Source organism: Gopherus evgoodei, chromosome 17, assembly GCF_007399415.2.
Source record: "Gopherus evgoodei ecotype Sinaloan lineage chromosome 17, rGopEvg1_v1.p, whole genome shotgun sequence".
Classification (NCBI taxonomy): Eukaryota; Metazoa; Chordata; order Testudines; family Testudinidae; genus Gopherus; species Gopherus evgoodei.
In genome coordinates, this window is record NC_044338.1 from 16,372,164 (window position 1) to 16,391,151 (window position 18,988).

At 46.0% G+C, this 18,988-nt stretch overlaps 1 protein-coding gene across 3 annotated transcripts in view; it reads right to left on the bottom strand.

The window, feature by feature from the left end:
* CLIP2 (CAP-Gly domain containing linker protein 2) overlaps nt 1–18,988 on the bottom strand; it is a 126,745-nt gene that overhangs the window by 41,616 nt on the left and 66,141 nt on the right. For all 3 annotated transcript variants that reach the window (XM_030536732.1, XM_030536733.1, XM_030536734.1), the window contains 3 exons: nt 9,743–9,867; nt 2,121–2,334; nt 848–1,045 (listed from right to left, as the gene is read on the bottom strand). In XM_030536732.1, the coding sequence (XP_030392592.1) occupies nt 848–1,045; nt 2,121–2,334; nt 9,743–9,867 (537 nt within the window). The remainder of the gene's footprint in view (nt 1–847; nt 1,046–2,120; nt 2,335–9,742; nt 9,868–18,988) is intronic.

Below are 18,988 nucleotides of genomic sequence, written 5' to 3' on the forward strand. Positions count from 1 at the left end.
ATACTAGAGTAAACACTCCTGTCCACCTGGGAATAAGTTTATGCACTTCCAGCACATACAATTTAAGGAGAACAAAACACCATATGCACAAATGCTTGTGAAAAAGGGGAGTGAACATGTTTAACTTTTGTGCAATTGTCCTAGCACAAGTTTCCTAACTCTTCACCCAGTGCTATTAGTGACCAAATATTACTCACAGCTGGGGCCTGTTCATTAAGTTAAGTACCTGATGGCACTGCAAGAATCACTGGCATACAATCCCTGATTGGCAGCCTCAGCAGCGAGACCATGGAGCGAATAGCCCAAGGAGAACGAATTCCCCTTTCACCAGCAGATGGGCTCCTGCCACTCCAGTCTTCACCTCTATTGATCAGGCATTATTGATTAGAGAGACGCTTACAGGAATACTATGTGTTCTGTCTTTCCATGCTTCCCACCCTGAATGTGGAGACAACAGTGCAGGCAGCAAGAATCAGTGATGGGAGAACCCCTGGTTGCACCACTTAGGCAGCTGTCTGGCTGCTTTGTGCACGAAGGTAACACAAAATGGCCAGAGCTGGGACCAAGAATCTAGACACCAATGTAGGTAACGCAGTGAATCCTCCTGGAATGGACACAGTTATATCAGCATGAAAGGCTATTACATCAATGTCTTCCACTGGCACCAAATCCAGATTCTGTCTAATGGCAAGTTGTAGGAGCTTCAATTTCGTGGGCTGAGCTGCAAATATGCAATTGGCCTGAACAACTGCCAGCAGATGAGCTTAAAGCTAAGGGTGGAGCCTGAAGCAGAGAAGGTCTGAGATAGTGCAAGGGGTTTTGGCCCTGCCTTTGCCACATGCTTTACCTGCTCATGCTGGGCCTTCAGGATGGCAATTTCCTTCTCCACCTCACAGATGTGGCTGGTGGCCTTGGCCACCTCCGCTCTCTCCAGATCTCGCTCTGCCAGCAGCTGCTCAATGTGCTGCTGCTTTTCCTTCAGTGCCTCCTGCAGGGCGGTCGTGCCAGAGATCTTCCGAGCATAGCGAGAGGAGGTTTCCGTCAGCTAGAAAGAAGAGTTAAGATGTGAAGGGTCTGTCACTGTGCTCTCCCCCCCATGCAAGCAGCGTTCACCAGAAAGACAGAGCGATTGTACACACACGCTGCCCCTTTGGAGATAGGGTGCAGCTCAATCCACTGATCCAGTAGCCCCCAGACGCTGCGCTCTCTGGAGCTGGGAGTTCATGGCCTAATTGGAAGGGGTGGGGGCGAGGTTCCTAGTCAGAATGAGATTGCAGACCATCTCCCTCAGACTGGACAGCTCTTCTGGGCAGTGATGGGAAGGGAGTTCTCCATGAAAAGGGCTAGGAGAGGGTGATGAGTGCTGTGAAGATCACAAGTTGAACTTTTAAAGAACAGCTGCTCTCTCTTCCCAAATAGGTTTTATTTATGACAGCCGCCGAAGAAACTCTCCAACAAATGAGCTCAGCTGCCAGGGCTGTTCTCCGCTGGACGGCAAGTATGGGAAAGTTGGATCCACTTCCCATTGTTTGTCCTTCTCTACTTCAGCCCAGATGATAGTGGTCAACATTGATCGCCCTGTATATTCTATAGCTAGAGCTTTTAATAATAATATTTTGCATTCCCACGGTGCCTGTCTTCTCCAGGGAACCCCAAAGCATTATGTGCACGATTCATAGCAATTCTTTCCCACAACAACAAAATGTGGCCACCTCTGAAGTTGGAAGGAAGCAGCTGTTCAATACTACAAGGCAATGCTATGCAACCATTTAGGACCAGAAATGAAAAATATTGCAATCTAGATGGCATTTTAGGAAGGCAGAATATAATGATCCATGGACATGACATCACAATCAGTGCCCCTCCCTCTGCAAATAGTGTCATGGGATCTTTTATGATCACAAATGCTCAGGGAGTCTGTTACAGCTCCATCCAGGGGGGGCGGGGAAGCTAAGATTAGTCACCGTCTCCCCCGAACTTCCCATTTCTCGGCTGACTGTGCAGTAGTAGCTGCACCAATGCACCTGCTAACATGTTCAATATGAGCCCTACCACTTTGCAGAGTCAGAGCAGGAGAGATCTAAGTCCGAACTGCACAGTGCATGAAAAGGTTCTCTCACCAATCCGCTCCGGCTGGGTCTGCCACCGACAGAGGAGGCCACGGAGCTGACAGAGCTGATGGATGAGCTACTGGGGCTGTGAGTTAAGGCTGACACTCCCATGGCCATCCGTTTGCTCTTCTTTGCTTTAGCAGGGCTGGTGGACGGGAACCCAATCCGGATCACCTTGTGAATGGGAGCGAAGAGGCCAAATTTGGGGGGGCACTGAAAATACCTGGAGCAAGAAAAAGAGAGAATGTCAGAAAGGGTATTGTCCCCACTTATACCACCTCCACACTGGGCAACACCCAGACAGAGCTGGGAGTCCAACCAACGATCCCAATGTCTGGGAAATGTTCTACAGCCTGTGTATACAGGAGGTCAGATTAGGTGATCATAGTGCAGAGACTATGAATCGGGAATTACAGGGGATTTAACAGTCTCCTCGCCAACGCTGTGGCCTAATGTGGTTCCATGGTAGCACAGGTTAGAGCGTTCCCCTTTTCCGGTGTTTTTGGGGAGGCAGTTAAGGGCCCACTCTCTGGAAGGATAGGCCCAAAATATAGGTTTGCTTAAAATAAATGCTTTCACAGGAGTGAATATATCCAAAAGCAAAACATAAACCCCATTTGCAGCGACCTACATATTATATATAACATATTTTTAATGTCAGTGAAAATAGGGTGGAGAGGAGTTGTGTTTTTGGTTTTAAACATTCGTCCTCGAGTGTTTGTGACCCTGACACAGCTTGAAGTTAAGCAGTAATGATTCTAGTTCAAACAGGAATAATTATGGGGATGGTCTCTGGCCTGTGTTATGAAGGAGGTGAGACTAGCCGATCATAGCGGGACCCTTCTGGCTTTGAAATCTATGAAAGTGACATTGACCAGTCAGATTTCACTGTGCACACTCAATGAGTGAGAAAAAAAACCAAAAACCCAAAAACAAACAACAAGCATCAAACCACAGGAGGGGGCCAAATTCTCATTTCTACTGAGGCCCCTTTATACCAAACTTGACAGTGCAAAGGAGCTGTAAGGTGAAAGTAAATTAAATTCACACCCTACACTAAAGCCCCTTGGCACTTCCAGAGCATGGAAAGGAGCTTTAGTGCAAATGAGAAGAGGCTTTTGAATTTTATCATCCTCCTTGAGCAATGTAGGGTTTTATTAGTCACAAGGGGAAAGACATTTTGGTTTTGCTAATCTGTTTAACCAGACAATGTACCCTTAAAAAAAAAAAAAGAGAGGAAAGGAAAGATGAGTGATGTGGATTTGGTTAATGTGGGCTGATTTAAGTGATACCATCCACAGCTCTCTTTTCTGCCTGGCACATCACTCCAGTTCAGCACTGTTAGGTGATGACAGAGGTTTGCCATATGGGGAGGCGGAAGGAGAAGATGAAGAGAGAAGATACAACTTTTTTTTAAGAACGAGATAGAGGTGACCTTCCTCCAGGAGCAGAGAGACCTGTGCAGGATCCCAGATGTCTGTGTCTGTCCTTGGGGGAAAGGCACTGGCTCTCCTCTCCCCTGCTCCAGATGCCTCACGACTGCCTATTCAGAACTGAACCAAACCCAGAACAGAAAACTACAGGTCTGTCTCATCTTACACAGGGGTTCTGTTCCGCAGTTAGCACGTAACGTGAAAACCGCGTGTAGTCAAAATTACATTGAGTTGAATGGCGGGCAGAATTGCCCGCACTAGCACTACAGAAACAGTAATTAAATTAAACAAAGATTAAACAAAGACTGTGAATGGCTTGCTAACTACAAAACCAGTTTCTCCTCCCTTGGTTTTCACACCTCAACTGCTAGAATAGGGCCTCATCCTCCCTGATTGAACTAACCTTGTTATCTCTAGCTTGCTTGCACATATGTACCTGCCCCTGGAAATTTCCACTACATGCCTCTGATGAAGTGGGCATTCACCCACGAAAGCTCATGCTCCAAAACGTCTGTTAGTCTATAAGGTGCCACAGGATTCTTTGCTGCTTAGTAATTAAATTGTTATTTTTCTTTTTTTTGTTTTTGCCAACCGTGTAAAGCTGAAATCGCGCATGTTAAATGTGCGTAAGATGCGACAGACCTGTACTTGCTTTCAGTTCACAGCAAATGGGAGAATATTGGGCTGGGCCTACAAAATAATTTCCCTTGCCCCCTGCTTCCAACCCAACTCCATCCACTGAGATGACTCCACAAAACAATCCAAAGCTTCCTGCACTTTTAGCTCTGTCTGTCAGGACAGTGCCAGGATTCCACATGTATAAACACCGGGAGAGCATGTGCATCCCTCCAGGTGCTCTTTGGCCTGGGTTCAAGTGAGGCAGCATTGCAGAGGTACATCTGGTGGGAGGAAGCTAAGCAGCAACCTTTGGAGTTCCAGGACAGGCTTGATTGATTGGACTGTTTGCGGGCACTAAACCAGCCCCGAGTGGAGGACGGCAGGATTGACAAGAAAGGCTGGGGGGACGATGTAAGGGGGACCTGAAGAGGGAGAACAGGAGGGAGGCTGCTGCCTAGGAAGTCTACCCAGAGGAGATGGCTCAGAAAGCAACCACCTTAGTACACTTCCCAATCAAAACACCAGGATCAAAAAACTCCATGCAGAATGGGCTGTGTCTGTCTCATCACTGCCTCCGCAGGTGGGGCAACTGAAGGCAAGGAAGACAGAACAAGATGATAAAGGAAACAAGAAGACAAGAAGATGATTTTGTCGCAGATAAATGAAGAAGGAAAATACCAAAACAAGAGCCACAATGGAGACAAGGGATGGGCACATTCAGGTGCGATCCCATTTCTGCAGTTACTTCAACACTGGAAGCAGGACCATGGGCTGATCCTGCTGCTGGTGAAAGATTAAGGCACGCCTCACTTGGGGGCCCCATTCTGCACATGGATGCCAGAAACCCACATTGCTCAGGCCATGGTTAAGCTGTCATTGGCCTGCTGCAGTTCAGCAATTGAAACCAGACATCCTCTGCGTGTCACATCCTCTGGTGTCAGCATAGTAGCCAAGGGAGACGATATAGTCTGGTTTGGGAGACGTCTCCTAATGCTGAAAATGAACCCCGGGCAGGAAACAATGGAGTAAAACCTACCCCACCTGTACATAAAATAGTGACTAATTAATAATGATTAACAATTAATACACAAGACCAATATGGATACTAATATTAACCAAGTATTAGCTTTACTGGCACACGTTGTCGGCTTTCTCCAGATGTAAACAGCTGTTCCAAAATCGCCTTCTGTTTGTGAACTGGCTTGTAAACGTTGGCAGAAGCACGCGTGTCTGTCACAGCCTGATTCCATGTATATGGGAGGCTGCAGAACAGCTTGTTCTCCATCCAGAGGAGAAAATGATTCTTTTGCAAGCATCTGTTCAAGCCCAATCTTTTCAAAACAACTTAAAAAACAACCCACCGCTCGTCCCTTCTGCTGGCTGCCACGCAGGCCCTGGGCCTTGGAGAAGATCACTGCTTGGGGCTGACCTCATTGCAGACTGGGGAACCAAGGAGGAAAAGCAACGTGGCTTTTGCAAACCAGCCAAAGCCCTGCTCAGCGTCACGATGTTACAATAAGCTATGCATGGGAGGGCTGGTAATAGACTACCCAGCCCACCATCACTAGTCTGCTAGCTTGGTTTTGGTCCAGACTGGTAGTGACTGCAAGTCACTATTGAAGGATGTCTCACTTGTAAGGGGTTATAGCTGAACACTGTCTTTCTCCACCGGTCATTAGTAAAAATAATACCCAGCTCTTACATAATACTTTCCCCCAGTAGATATCAGAGAACTTCCCAAGGAGGTAGTAACATAATCCTCCTTTTATAGATGGGGAAACAGAGGCATAGAAAGATGAAGTGACTTGAACCTAGGGCCTTCGGCATCCAAAGTAGAGACCTCTGCCACTTGAGCCTAAGGAGTAACTCCCTTCACTGGCAGCAGTAGTAGGCTCTCAGTCCCAGGAAAAATGGGAGAAAATGGAGACTATGAAGATTGCTAATGGAAATAAGAGTGTGAGTAACGATAACTGAGGGTCACAGAACAGCGAGGGTGTAAAAGAGAAGCAGGTAAAGACAAATACAAACGCTGGTGAATTAATGGACTGTCAGTTTGTTTCCCAGGTGGGAAAATAATGGGCCAGATTCTTCTCTCAGATATACCTATACAAATCGCAAGCAGTTCCGATCAGGCCAATGGAGTTACACCAGTGCGGAGACTGGTGCAAGACAGAAGAGAGGCATGCACAGTGTAGCAATACTCTGCCCTTCCATGGTGTTGCACGCTACATGCTGGGCCCTTGTGCAGCAGCTTCCGTCTGAGAATTGCTTTGTGAATACTGGGTATGTGCCCAGCAGCCCTGCGCAGCTACAAGGACAGTGTTGTCAGTGTGGGCACTCGTCCCCAGTGCAGGGTAGCAGGTGGGACCGACACTGCCCTTCACCAGGGAACGACAACTTTAAAGTCTGTGCTCTCCTGGGTGCACCAGCCCTGCCCTTTCCCCCAGCTAGCCAGGACCACCCTGGCACAGCCCTGGAGTTTCATCTCTGAGCCTGCAGCACTTGGAGCGGTGCCAGAATTACTCCATTTGGAATGTCACAGCTGCCACCATGGCTTGTCTCTCAGGGAAGGCAACCAGAGCCAGGCTCCAAGCACCCTTTGCGCACACCTACAGCATCCCCAGGCATTTCCACTGGCTTTTCCCATCTCCTCAGAGTGCCCCTCTCTCAGGTTTTGCTCTTCCAGCACTGGCAGATTTCACAAAAGGGCAGCACCACCGCTTCATCTCCACCCTCTGCCAGTCTACTGTCTCCAGCTCCCCAGGGACAATGGCCTTCTTTGGAGACCACTCGTGACATACACAGACCCAGAGCGAGCCCAGAATAGGGTGAGCAGACAGCAAGTGTGAAAAATCAGGACAGGGAGTGGGGGGTAATAGGAGCCTGTATAAGAAAAAGACCCAAAAATCCGGACTGTCCCTATAAAATCAGGACATCTGGTCACCCTAGCCCAGAAACCACCAGAAAATAGGATGGTGCTGTCACATGTATGATCAGAGTCAGCCGTGCTAACATGTCACCCAAAGACCAACAGAAATTCAGCCAGCAATGGCCTGAAAAACAAATCAGGATGAAAGTCTCTGTCACTAGATGGCAACAGTTAGCAAAGCCAAAGCGTGGGGGTGCATTAAAAACGACACCAGGGCAGGTCAGCGTTTGGGACAGGGAGTGTGGCAGCTGCCGAGCACCGGTGCAAGGGATCCTTTGTGGTGCAGCAGCAAAACGAAAGGTGGGTGTTTTAGTGAGACAGCTTTTCTCCGAAGGCTCACCGAAGCAGCTCACAGCTTTCAACGGCTTTAACAGCTCAACCATCGAGGACTGTGACATACAGAAAAGCAGAAGGTCGGCTTGGGCTACAAGGGTCAGTTGAGATAACACTGCCAAGTCTGCAGTCAGAACACAGGAGAGAGGGAGGAAGACCCACTCCAATGGGTGCCGGTTCAGCTGTTAGCTGGCGGTTTGCTGCTGATGTGCTCGTGCTGTATGTGGGGGCTATGCTGTACTGCTTAAGAGCTCTGTGGTTCGTGTGAGTCCCATGAGACCTGCCCCGATATTATGGCACAGTACAGATTTCTCCCTCCCTCCCTCCTGTTTAAACTGAAATCTCCACCCATTAGCCCCCTACTTCACTCCTGTTAGCTGTTCCCCACTGTGGGACTGAACTGCCCTCACACCTGACAGCGTGGCACAGGATTTGGGGCAAGTGACGGAGGAGAAAGTCTTGCAGCCAGGAGACCTCGTGACGGCTTTGCTGGGAGCCTCCTATTTACTTGAACCACCCCTGAACCCAGCATGATTGTCTTAAAGCAGAAAGGTGAGTTCCTGCTCATAGCAAGGCTAACCTGACAACGAGCAGGAAGCTGGATGCAGAACCAAGTTTCTCTTACAAAGAAGTGGGAAGTGGTGGCAGAGGTATCAGAATCCCAGGGGCCTAGGCTCAATACACCCCTCCCTTACCTTCTACGTCCACACAGAAAACAAGTTACTTTGAGGCGTTCTGAAGACAAAACCTGCAGCTACTTTATTACTGAGCTATGGAGAGCAGGAACCTGGCTGGATTCATTCCATAGCTCATCTTACAGCATCCTCCCTTCCTTTCTCTCCTTCACCTTGGGATGTGACTGGACCTCAGGGACTCTCTGCTTCCAGTCATTTGCAGACTTATTGTGATGCCTTCATGCTGGCATGAGACAATACACAGTCATTCCTATTTCAAATAAAGATTTGCGGCCCCCAGGCTGGCAGCAATGAATGACAGTGCTGCAGAAACTGGGACCCACTGAGTAACTGGCAGTTCCATGCTATTTTTGAAGTTACACTCTAGCCTCTGCCATAGCTGGGTTTCCCGAGGAAGCCCTGAAGTAGCAATAATGTTTCATGGTACTGTTGCTATCCCACATACCTTATTTACTAACCAGAGCCAGACTGCCTTTGGTCACTTCTTTATAGCTGTAAATAGAGAGATCAGGGCTGTGCTAAGATTTATAGGACCCTGCACAATACCTGAAAAATTAATTAGAGTGAACACCAGGGATCAATGAACCATTTCAGATACTGTGAGAATCCACCCAAACATTGATCCAAACCCTGACCTTTATCAGGTTTAAAAAGGATCAAGAACATTTCCTGCCACTATTCCCATTAATGGACCTGCCGAAACATCTTCTGGAGAGTCTGTTCTGACTGTATTTCCACACGAGTCAAGCATGAGCTCCAGGACTCAGAACCAAACTTCCTCAAAGTTCAGGGTAACTCACAATCTGAGGCTTGGGGTCACAATTTGCAGCAAGAAGTCGTATCAGCTCTCCTGCCCAGTTTCGCAGACCCAGAAGTTGGAGATAGTTTGGAAGAGCACACTGCCTGTCTGATCTTTACCCAAAGCCAAACTGATCTTTTGACTTGCACAGCTTTGCCCTTCACCAGCAGACAGATGCCCGCTAAAAGCTACACTGCTGTAGAAGGCACTGAATGGATTCAGGGGTTTTAAGTTCAGTCTGCAAACAGATGCCATGCTTAAGAATCACTACAAGCCTGGAGCAATAACTTAATTAATTGTTCATTCAGGGCTCATTAAAAGCCTCGCCTCCAGAAAGAAGAGATGCCCAACATGTTGAGACGATCTCCCATCCTTACTATGTACAAAGCGGAAAGGGTGACTTATACATAGACTAGGGAAATTGAAGGATTTGTGAAGGAAACATCTGACGGTGCGTGGTCTTAATAAAGTCACAGAATCACAGAAACCAGACATGGGGAAAAACCCAACAACGAATCTCTTCTTTAAAATAAACAAAGGAACTTTTCTCTCAAAACTTTTAAAAAGTTTAAAAATACTCCAGTGATGGGACTTCCAGCACTTCCCTGGGGAAACTACTTCCCAGTCTAAAGACATCGCCATCAGAATATCCCCCCCACTCCAATATACAGTCTAAGTGTCCCTTGCTTAAATTCATAGCAAAAGTTCTAGCTCTGCCTCCTTTGACCACCCTAAGCAGCTGATGTCTGGACTTCACATTATATTGGTACGTGTCGGGCATCCTTTCAAACCCCAAGTTGGGGCACAGCACGTGTATACAGTACCTTGTACCAGCAACTGCCCCATCATTCTTCCCTAGAGGTTCATCAAGTTCCACTCCACACCATTCTCCTTTGGCAAAATCTGTCTCGCCCACATAGCGCACAACTCCCGTTTTCGTCCCGCCAACCTGTTGGTTATCAAAATGCTGGAGGTTAGAAGCGGAAGCACCAGCACAAGAGCGAGGACACAAAGGGTGGGGAGACTAGGAGGATAAAGAAGGGGATGCACAAGAAAAAAAGTTTGCAATATAGCCCTGCTGTGTCACAGTTAGAACACATGGATCCAGTTCAGACACTCTCCATTCCAGGCATCCTCCAGCAATGAAGGAGTTCTTCCGAGAACTGAGGACAGACAAAGATTTTCCTCACTGCCTGTCGCCTGGGAAGAAGATGCTAAGGCAGAGGTAATCAAATCTCATGTTTCAGCAGGTCAGCTAATTGCGGTAGACTTCATGAAAGGGCTTTCTGCCCTCATACACAATGAGCTGCCTGGATCACAGGTGGCTGATTTTGGTTTTCAGCCTCCCTCTGAAATGGCAGATACTGAGCAAAACAGAGGCAGGATGCCAGGCATGACTGATGATTGGTCCAGTTCAGCACAGCACATATTTTATTCTTAGGCCTTGGTTAAACCTTTTAACCAGGATCACTGTACCATGAAACCCTCATAGTAGAATGCAGTTTATACTGGCAGTAAAGCTTTAGATCAGGCCTTAGAAAGAAAACAAATCCAGAAGAAAAAAGGATGCACAATTACCCACTTGCATAGTCTGTGCCAGGTATGAAACAGTGTGAAGTTCTCCATGTTTTGCATATTACTAATAAAAACTTGTGTTTGACTGAACAGCAGTAGTACACCAATTGGTATCTTTCTTAACATTAGAAGCTACAACAGGTTTGCTGAGTTATCTCCATTCTGAGGAGAATAGCTGATATGAACATATAAACCTTATAAAGTTTTACATTGCAAATAGGTTATCTCATGAGTAAAGCTTTAAAGTAGCTTTCCGAAGGTAGTAATGAAATAATAATACCACCACTTAGCTCTTAGATAGCGTTTTTCATCAGGGAAGCTGTTTGACTAATAGCTCAGTTCCAAAATAGAAAGGTTACTCAGTTGCCTTGTTTCCAAGAATAATAAGAAATGGGACACGATGAAACTAATAAGTTAGATTTTTTAAAATTTTGTTGACAAATGAACATCAAGTGACTGGTTTTGTTGCTGGGGGTTTTCCAACTAGTTATTTTTATACTGAACTCTCTGTAAACTGGTGACAAAGTTCTCCTCAGCCTTTCACCCTGTAAAACAATGCCAGCTTCCTCAAACATGATTTATGCAGATTTTTTGAGGGGAGAAGGATGGTTACAGACTTATGGGCTCTATGGTAGGCAAAACAGTGAATATTTTTTGAATTGCCAATTTAAGCAGGATTTTTCCACAGTGACACTAATTAAGGACGAATTAATTTTTATCTGATTGGATGAGGCTGCAAGGCTCCAAGATAGGTCTCATCTCTGATTTGTCCAAAGATCCTGGAAGGCAGCGCATCAAGGCTGAGAAAGTCAAGATTGCAAACTTAAAAAATCAAGGGGAAGGCCGAGAATCCTCGATGTTTGGGTCCACAAGCCACCTGAGGGAAGACTGACCTTCCAGAATCTCCAAGACTGATCACCTTGGAGAGACAAAGTCACATCATTAACAAATAGTCCACTCTGGCCTCTGATCTTTCCCTGTACTCAAAGCAGGCCTGCTAGCACATAGCCCTGCATAAGTGGAATATCATCATCTGGCTACTTGACTGCAGGTTCAGCCCCGACACTATGAGAGCAGATGACTGCAAGTGCTGAAGAGTTTGCAACTCCCCTATTATCTCAAATGTTCTATTTTTATTCACTGGACGCCATCTCACCGTTTTTATCGTTAGGGTGAAAGTGTGGCCGTGTCCATGCTCCCCAGGTTTAAGCAGACCCAAGTATTGTCTCATAAAATTATTCAGCGTGCATTCTACATTTAAATGTCCGGAGAAGCTTGAGATTGCATGCTGTAATTTCTAGTCAAGAGGAGTTGTCAAACTTCTTAACAAGAGTATTCTATTACAGTCTGTATTAGAGCTCTGCTGGGACAGGGGAGGAAAGGGTTAGCTACCACACAAGAACTGAAACCTAACAAGGAAGCTTTAGAATTGGCTCTGAGTTTGCGGTCCAGACTTTAGATCGGGGTCGGAAACCTTTCAGAAGTGGGAGTGCCGAGTCTTCATTTATTCACTCTGATTAAGGTCTCGTGTGCCAGTCATACATTTTAACGTTTTTAGAAGGTCTCTTTCTAGAAGTCTATAATATGGAACTAAACTATTGTTGTATGTTAAGTAAATAAGGTTTTTTAAATGTTTAAGAAGCTTCATTTAAAATTAAATTAAAATGCAGAGCCCCCGGACCGGTGCCCAGGACCCAGACAGTGTGAGTGCCACTGAAATTCAGCTCGTGTGCCGCCTTTGGCATGCGTGCCATACGTTGCCTATCCCTGCTTTAGATAGTAATTCAGTTTCAGTATTACATGTATTTAACCATTCAAGCTAAATATCTGATTGACATTAGTAGACTTCTTTAATTAGTATTTATAATCAAATGGACAGCCACCTTCATCTTAGAATTTATAAGGCTTGATTATTTAGGGTATTAATTTGAAGATTTAATTCTAATCCAACATCAGGACTAATTTGTTAATTTGACCTTGAGTGACTAGTTGTATTCATAACTGGAGTTTAATATTAATACTAGCTTAATTTTAGGTTATATGTTTCCTTGCTTTTATTTTGGTTGATGGATTTTAATGAAGTTCATAAAGATTCACGGAGTCACATTTCTTTCAACAAGCTATGTGGGTCCAGAACCTTTGAGGGCCTGGAGTGGATACCACCTGGTCAACTTAAAAGTCTGACCAGCTCCCCCTGATTAGTCCTTGGTTCTCACAGTGCTACACTAAAGTCTTCTTCCTCCTCTTGGCTTGTCTACCCTAGAAAGTCACACTGCTTTAGCTATACGTAGATGGTTAAAGCAGCACATCCCCTAGTGTGGACACAGTTGCATTGATTTAAAGGTGATTTATACCAGCACAGCTATTCCTCTTTGGGAAGGGGAATAATTCTGTTGGTATAAGACATCTTATACTGGTAAAACTGTATCCACATAAGGACATTTACTGGTATTAACTATTTCTATTAAAAAAAAGTCAACTACACTAACCAGAAGAGTAATAATGGGCAACATTTTTGTCTACACTTAACAATGACAACAATACGGAGTTTTCCCCTAAAGTAAGTTTCAATTCTTCTCTTAGCTACCCTGATATATTCCATACAACATGTCACCATCATTCAGAATTATTTTATCCCCTAAGCGAGCACAGACACAACTGTCCCATAGGGTTGCCAATTTTGGTTGGACCTAGTTGGGAAGGTTTCATCACATGACAATCTTTAATTAAAAGTTTAATCTTTAATTCCTGGAGACTCCAGGACAATCCTGGAGGGCTCGCAACTCTACTGTCCTGTGACAAGCAGCACTCCCTCAACCCCAAAGGGACTGGGGAACACATTTATAAGTCAATAATGAGTAGTCAAGACTGCCATATTTGCATGATAGCATTAGAACCAATTGTTGAAGGTCCCATCCCCTGGCAGGCATACAGGAATGTGTGTGTGGTGAACCCAAAAAATTCATCTGACTCAGACATGCAGATTTATTCAACCTTGACAATCTGCTAATGCTGCTAAAATACGTATTTTTTTTTAAAAAAGCCAGCTGGCAGGCTGCATCAGTCCATGAGCTGAATGGTTTAATCAAAATGTAGGCATTCATTTCTATCAAGCACTCAAATGAGCTCACAGCTTTATCACCTTGGAATGAGAGTAGTAGGGCTGCCCAGGAAAACCAAAGGCAGCAGCAATTGCATGGAGGCAGCCAGAGAGATCTGATGGACAGGGCATGAGAGATGTATAACAAGATTCCTGTGGTCTTTTCCCAACTCTGCTACTGGCTTGTCCTGTATCCACAAGCAAGTTACTTCAGCTCATGGTGTCTCAATTTCCTCTTCAGTACATGTCTGCTTTTATAAAGTACTCCATAACCTAGAGGTGGGAAAAAGGGAAGTCTGACCTGGCTTTAGCATCGTCACTTTCACCCCTATCAGCAGGCTAACGTCTGGAGGACAGCAACAGGCTGTTGGTGTTGCCAAGGTCGCTAGGGGCATGAAACCTAAGGAAACCATATTTGTGATGTTCCTTCTTATGAAACCAGAAGTTGGACAATGCACTCCCAATCTGCAGTTCCTGCCTCCAAAGCATATTTTTATTCACCTCTAACAGTGCTGGACTAGTCACTCTGCAGAGTAAATCTATTTATTCAACAAGTAGCTTCCCTACCCCATACTGCCCCCCATTTCAGCATGTCTGTTCTGAAAGGAGTGCACAGTTCATTCCTTAGGTGCTAAATTAGTGTCATTTGTAATTGGAAACATTACATACACACAGAGCCATGAATGGGAAGGTCTACCTGAGCTAGATGGGATTCGAACTGGCAACCTAGAGAAAGGATTTGTAGCAGCATTGCCAATCTGGAGAGATGCCAAGTATCCCCTGGTAGCTTAAGTCACAGTTACTCTAAGAAGCGAAGACAAAGCAAACAGTACCACCCACCTCAATTCAGGAACTGTGCCTACAGAGTCTGCTGCACATTTAAAAACAACCACCACCGCCAATTATTGCCTTTTTAGAAAATGAAAAATTTCCCACAAAAAAAAAACCCAACCAGCTAACCCCACTTGGTCATGTTTTAAAATTTTTAGTGAAAATTTTAAAATTGAGATTATCATCAAAAATATCACCAAAAAGAAAATGGGTTTTCAGTAAATGAGAAACTTGGATTATTGTTTCAATAGAAATCACTAGTAATAATGATTTTTTGCAAAAAAGAGGGAGGGAGGGCTCAGATTTGAACCCTGCAAAATGGAAACAGCTATGATTTTTTTTTTTTTTTTAAAAGACCAGTTCTAGTTCTCCAGGCCTTTCAGCTTCAGGAAAAACATCCAGGACAAACCGTTTCGCCCATCACAACCCACCCCACTCTGACCCAAGAAAGGGGCATCGTCAGGATGAACCAAAACTGCCTCTGATCCAAACACCTGTAAACTGTGGGGAAGTTTGAGTCCAGTCTCACCCTCTAGATCTGCTTAGAAGTCATTCACTGAACAGTATCTTCCCAATCCCCTGCCCTTTCCCCAATCTTGACGCTCTCTAAGCACTTCAGGAGACAGCATTTAGCTCAAACCCTATGACAAAGTGAAGCCAGAGGAGTAGATCTAGCTTGTATCTCATTCCGAGAGATGGCAGAACAAAGGAAGATGTGTGAAGTCAAAGACACCTACTGTGTCACTTTCAATAAGGAAGGCATAAAACATATAATGTAAAGAACAAAAATGGAGTCAAATCACTATCCCAAAGCTGAAAAGTCAATGATCTTTATCCTTCCAGACACCATCCCACCATCCTCAGAGTTTCTAACGTATTGTTTCAACAACTTTGGCTCATTAGGACTAGACAGTGTTTCAACCTGGCAGCTACAGAAGCATGAGTCATGCCTGTTTCCAGCCTCCTCTCTCTACTCTTCATTTGTTCTTTTCTCCAATTTTCCCTCTTCACCATTTCTCTCCTTGCATCCGCTCCATTCGCCCAATGCCTACAGGCCCTGTTCTCAGCACCCCTCTCTAAACTGACAGACAGCGCCATCACTGATGGAAGCCAACGAAAGGAGACTGCGCTGCCTGATTAAAGCATTTTAATCTACTCTACCAATCCTGAGCACTCTCCACGGCTGCACAGGACTGCTGTCATTTGGAAGGCTGAAGTCGGAATGATTACCATTGGACATGAAGTACATGACTGTCACTGTAATATGCTGACTGTGACTTCTCTTCCATTAGTGGTTCATCCACACAGAGGATAGGGACTCTACTACTATTAACAGCCAGCAGAGTTACTTCTGTAGCTCAAGTGGTAGAAGCCTGAACTTTGGTACTGAAAATCCCAGCCTCCAGCAGTGCTAAGCATTCGTGGTGGGGCATCGTGTTACACAAGCATTAAATTACGGAGGGCATTTTTTTGGCCAGTGCCTGGGGAGTTTTGTTCCAGCTGCTACAGAATGCATGGGAAAGAGAGAAAACGTGATCTTCAAAAACAGGGAGATAGACACACAAAGGAAAACGAGAGCCCGACTGTCTATGTCCCAGTTTGGCACAAGGTACCGGTAATTAGTCACTCACTGCAGAGTAGCTGGCAGCATGGTTTTAAGGTGCAATAGACGTCTCTGGAGATGTAGGGAAGTGAGAGTCAAAGGAATGGACAGGACCAGAAATTCAGGACAGAGAAAATGGATTGTCCCCAATGAAGCTGTAAAGGTTTTTACCAAAACCTCAGTCAGGCGTCTCCACCCATTACCCAGCGCAGCTGGATTTGCAGAGATACAAGTTCTATTAATGCAGCCGATGCAAGACACATTTGCACACATCTCTCGAGCAACAAGGAGAAAACAATATTTTCAGGATTCAATGCAAGAGGAAACCCTAGAATTACTGCTTCTCCTTCGACGCTGCCTCTGTTACAAAGGCTGTCCATGTTAAATGACAGAGTCTTATCTGCTGAGGGTCACTTACAACTCCTCTTTAATTATCTATATTGCAAGCAGAACATGAGTATTTGCCAGCATGCCAGCTAAACGAATGCTTATGAGGGCACGCATGCACACAGAGAAGGCCTCCAAAGGATTGATTCGAAATGAGGGCAGGAGGACTGGTTTGGGATTGTTATTTCCTCTTATTTCTGTGTGACAACAGCAAGAAAGCCCCATTTGGGACCATAGAAGGACCCCTAAACCAGGAGTTCTCAACCTTTTTCTTTCTGAGGCCACCCCACATGCTATAACAACTCCACGGCCTACCTGTGCCACAACAACTGGTTTTCTGCATATCCAACAGATTAAAAAGCCAAGGCCGGCATTAGGGGGTGGCAAGCAGGGCACATGTCCAGGGTCCCATGCCACAGGAAGCTCTGCGAAGCTAAATGGCCCAGGATTCGGCTTCAGCCCCAGGCGGCGTGGCTCACACTTCAGCTTTCTGTCCTAGGCCCCGACGAGTCTAACACCTGCCCTCCTCTCTGCTTTATTTTGGCAGACCCCTGAAACCTGCTCGAAGCCCCCCAGGGGGCTCTGGACTCCTGGTTGAGAACCACTGCACTAGACTAATAGACCTAAGGTGTTGGGGTTTTCCTGTCTCTCCTGTCTGGAATTCTGTCAATAGCCATGACCCCGTAACTCTCCATCATACAACGTTCAGCATCCAAAGAAGCTGCCTATCCTTATCTGTTACGCAGGGACCTCCATAATCCAGCCAAGGCTAGGAGATGCTTTGGTTTTGGGCCACGCAACATATAGGCTTCAGTACACTACTTATGTGGCAACTTTGGTCTCTAGTGTAGACAAGGCTCATCAATTGTAAGGGTCTCTACACTAGAGACCAATCAATTGTAAGTGTCTGTCACTCAGTGGCACATGCCTATTGTTCACACATAAATCAGCCACAGCTGATTGTCTGCCAGACAACTGGTGGAGTTAATCTGATAATTTATAGAGTTGAGCCCTGAGTCCAACTCCTTATCATTCAGACACTTGTATGCCATCGTAGGCACAACAGACTGGCACAACTAGTGTGCACTCAACTCTGGCAGCTGTGCATCTTTGACAGGGATCAGAGCTGACAGTCCCCTCAGCTGACCAGCCTCACTAGTTCACCAGCTGAGAGTCCCCTCTATCATCTTTCATGGTAATGTGCGGCAGAGGCGTGGCCAGAAAGAGGGGAGCCACTTGGGGGCATTTGGGGTGGAGGAAAGAAAGTTTCCATAGGGAGCAAGGAGACAATCTCCACGAAGAAACTCAAGATGATGACAGCTGGCCAAGGTGACAGCCAGTCCACCTGAATCAGTGCAGGCCACACCTTATATTGATTCAGGTCGGCTGGTGTGGATACGCTCAACTTGACAGCTCTGGGGTAGACAAGGCCATCCATGTAGAAGATTGTTTCTAGGGGTATGTCTACACTGCAGCTGGGAGGGCACTGCCCAGACAAGGGGGACACACACACGAGCGCTGCTCAGGCTAGCATGCTAAACAGGCTGGCCACCGGAGTACAAGCCCACCTGACGCCCTGGCTCCAACCTCCATGCCATAATGTCCACACTGCTCTTTTTAGCATGCTAGCTCGAGTGAAGCTAGTGCCTCGCTGTCAACCCGGGCTGCGAGGCTCACTCCCAGCTGCCATGTAGACATACCCTAAAGGACTTTCAGAATTGTTACACCACCTTGTCTACACTGGGCTAGAGAGCTGTTTTCCCTTAAACTCCATGTGTGTGTGAGGGGAAGTCTGCTTTGGGCTGGACAGTGTGAAAAAAGAGGGAGGAAGAGAAGAGGGAATGGAGAGAAGTTTACTTGACTCTCATTCCTGAGCTGAGTACCCTGCCTCGGGGAACTATAATTTTCACCAAGGTTCACAGGGTTCCGGTAAATCAGTCAGGCTGAGGTGACCAAAGATTAAAGGATTTTATTCATGCGGAATTAGAAGCAATATTCTCGTCTCTCTCCTTCAGCATAGCATCTACTCCCTTTGCCACCATATTGATAATATAACACTTGGGGCTTCCATCGTACCTTCCACTTCAGGAATTCCTTGCCTCAAAGATGTAGGAGTTAAGCCTCACAATATTATCACTCTCTTTTTAAAATGGAGAACCTGAGCCAGAGAGCAGCAAAGTGACTTGCCCAAGGTCACAAGTCAGTAGCAGAGCCAAGGACAGAACGCAGATGTCTTGAATCTCTGTTCTGTCAGGATCCTGGGTGAAGGCGAGAGAAGGAGACAGTCAGGGATCAGACTGAGGATCAATACTGTATCTGGATGCATGTTGAGGTTCCAGGGGTTGATTGGGAGTCAGAATCTAAGTCTGAGCCAAGGTCAGTACGGCGAGTTCAGGAACAGAGAAGCAGGGCAGTTTTGGCAGCTAGTTAGGGATCTGCATCGTTGCGTGATAGGCCTGCAGGCCCAGGTTTAAGTCCTGTCAACCCTTACATGTCTCATGCTTTCACCATTACAACAGGCTACAGGTTATAGGTATCCATTAAGGACAAGGGGGCTCCTACAGAACCTCCCCA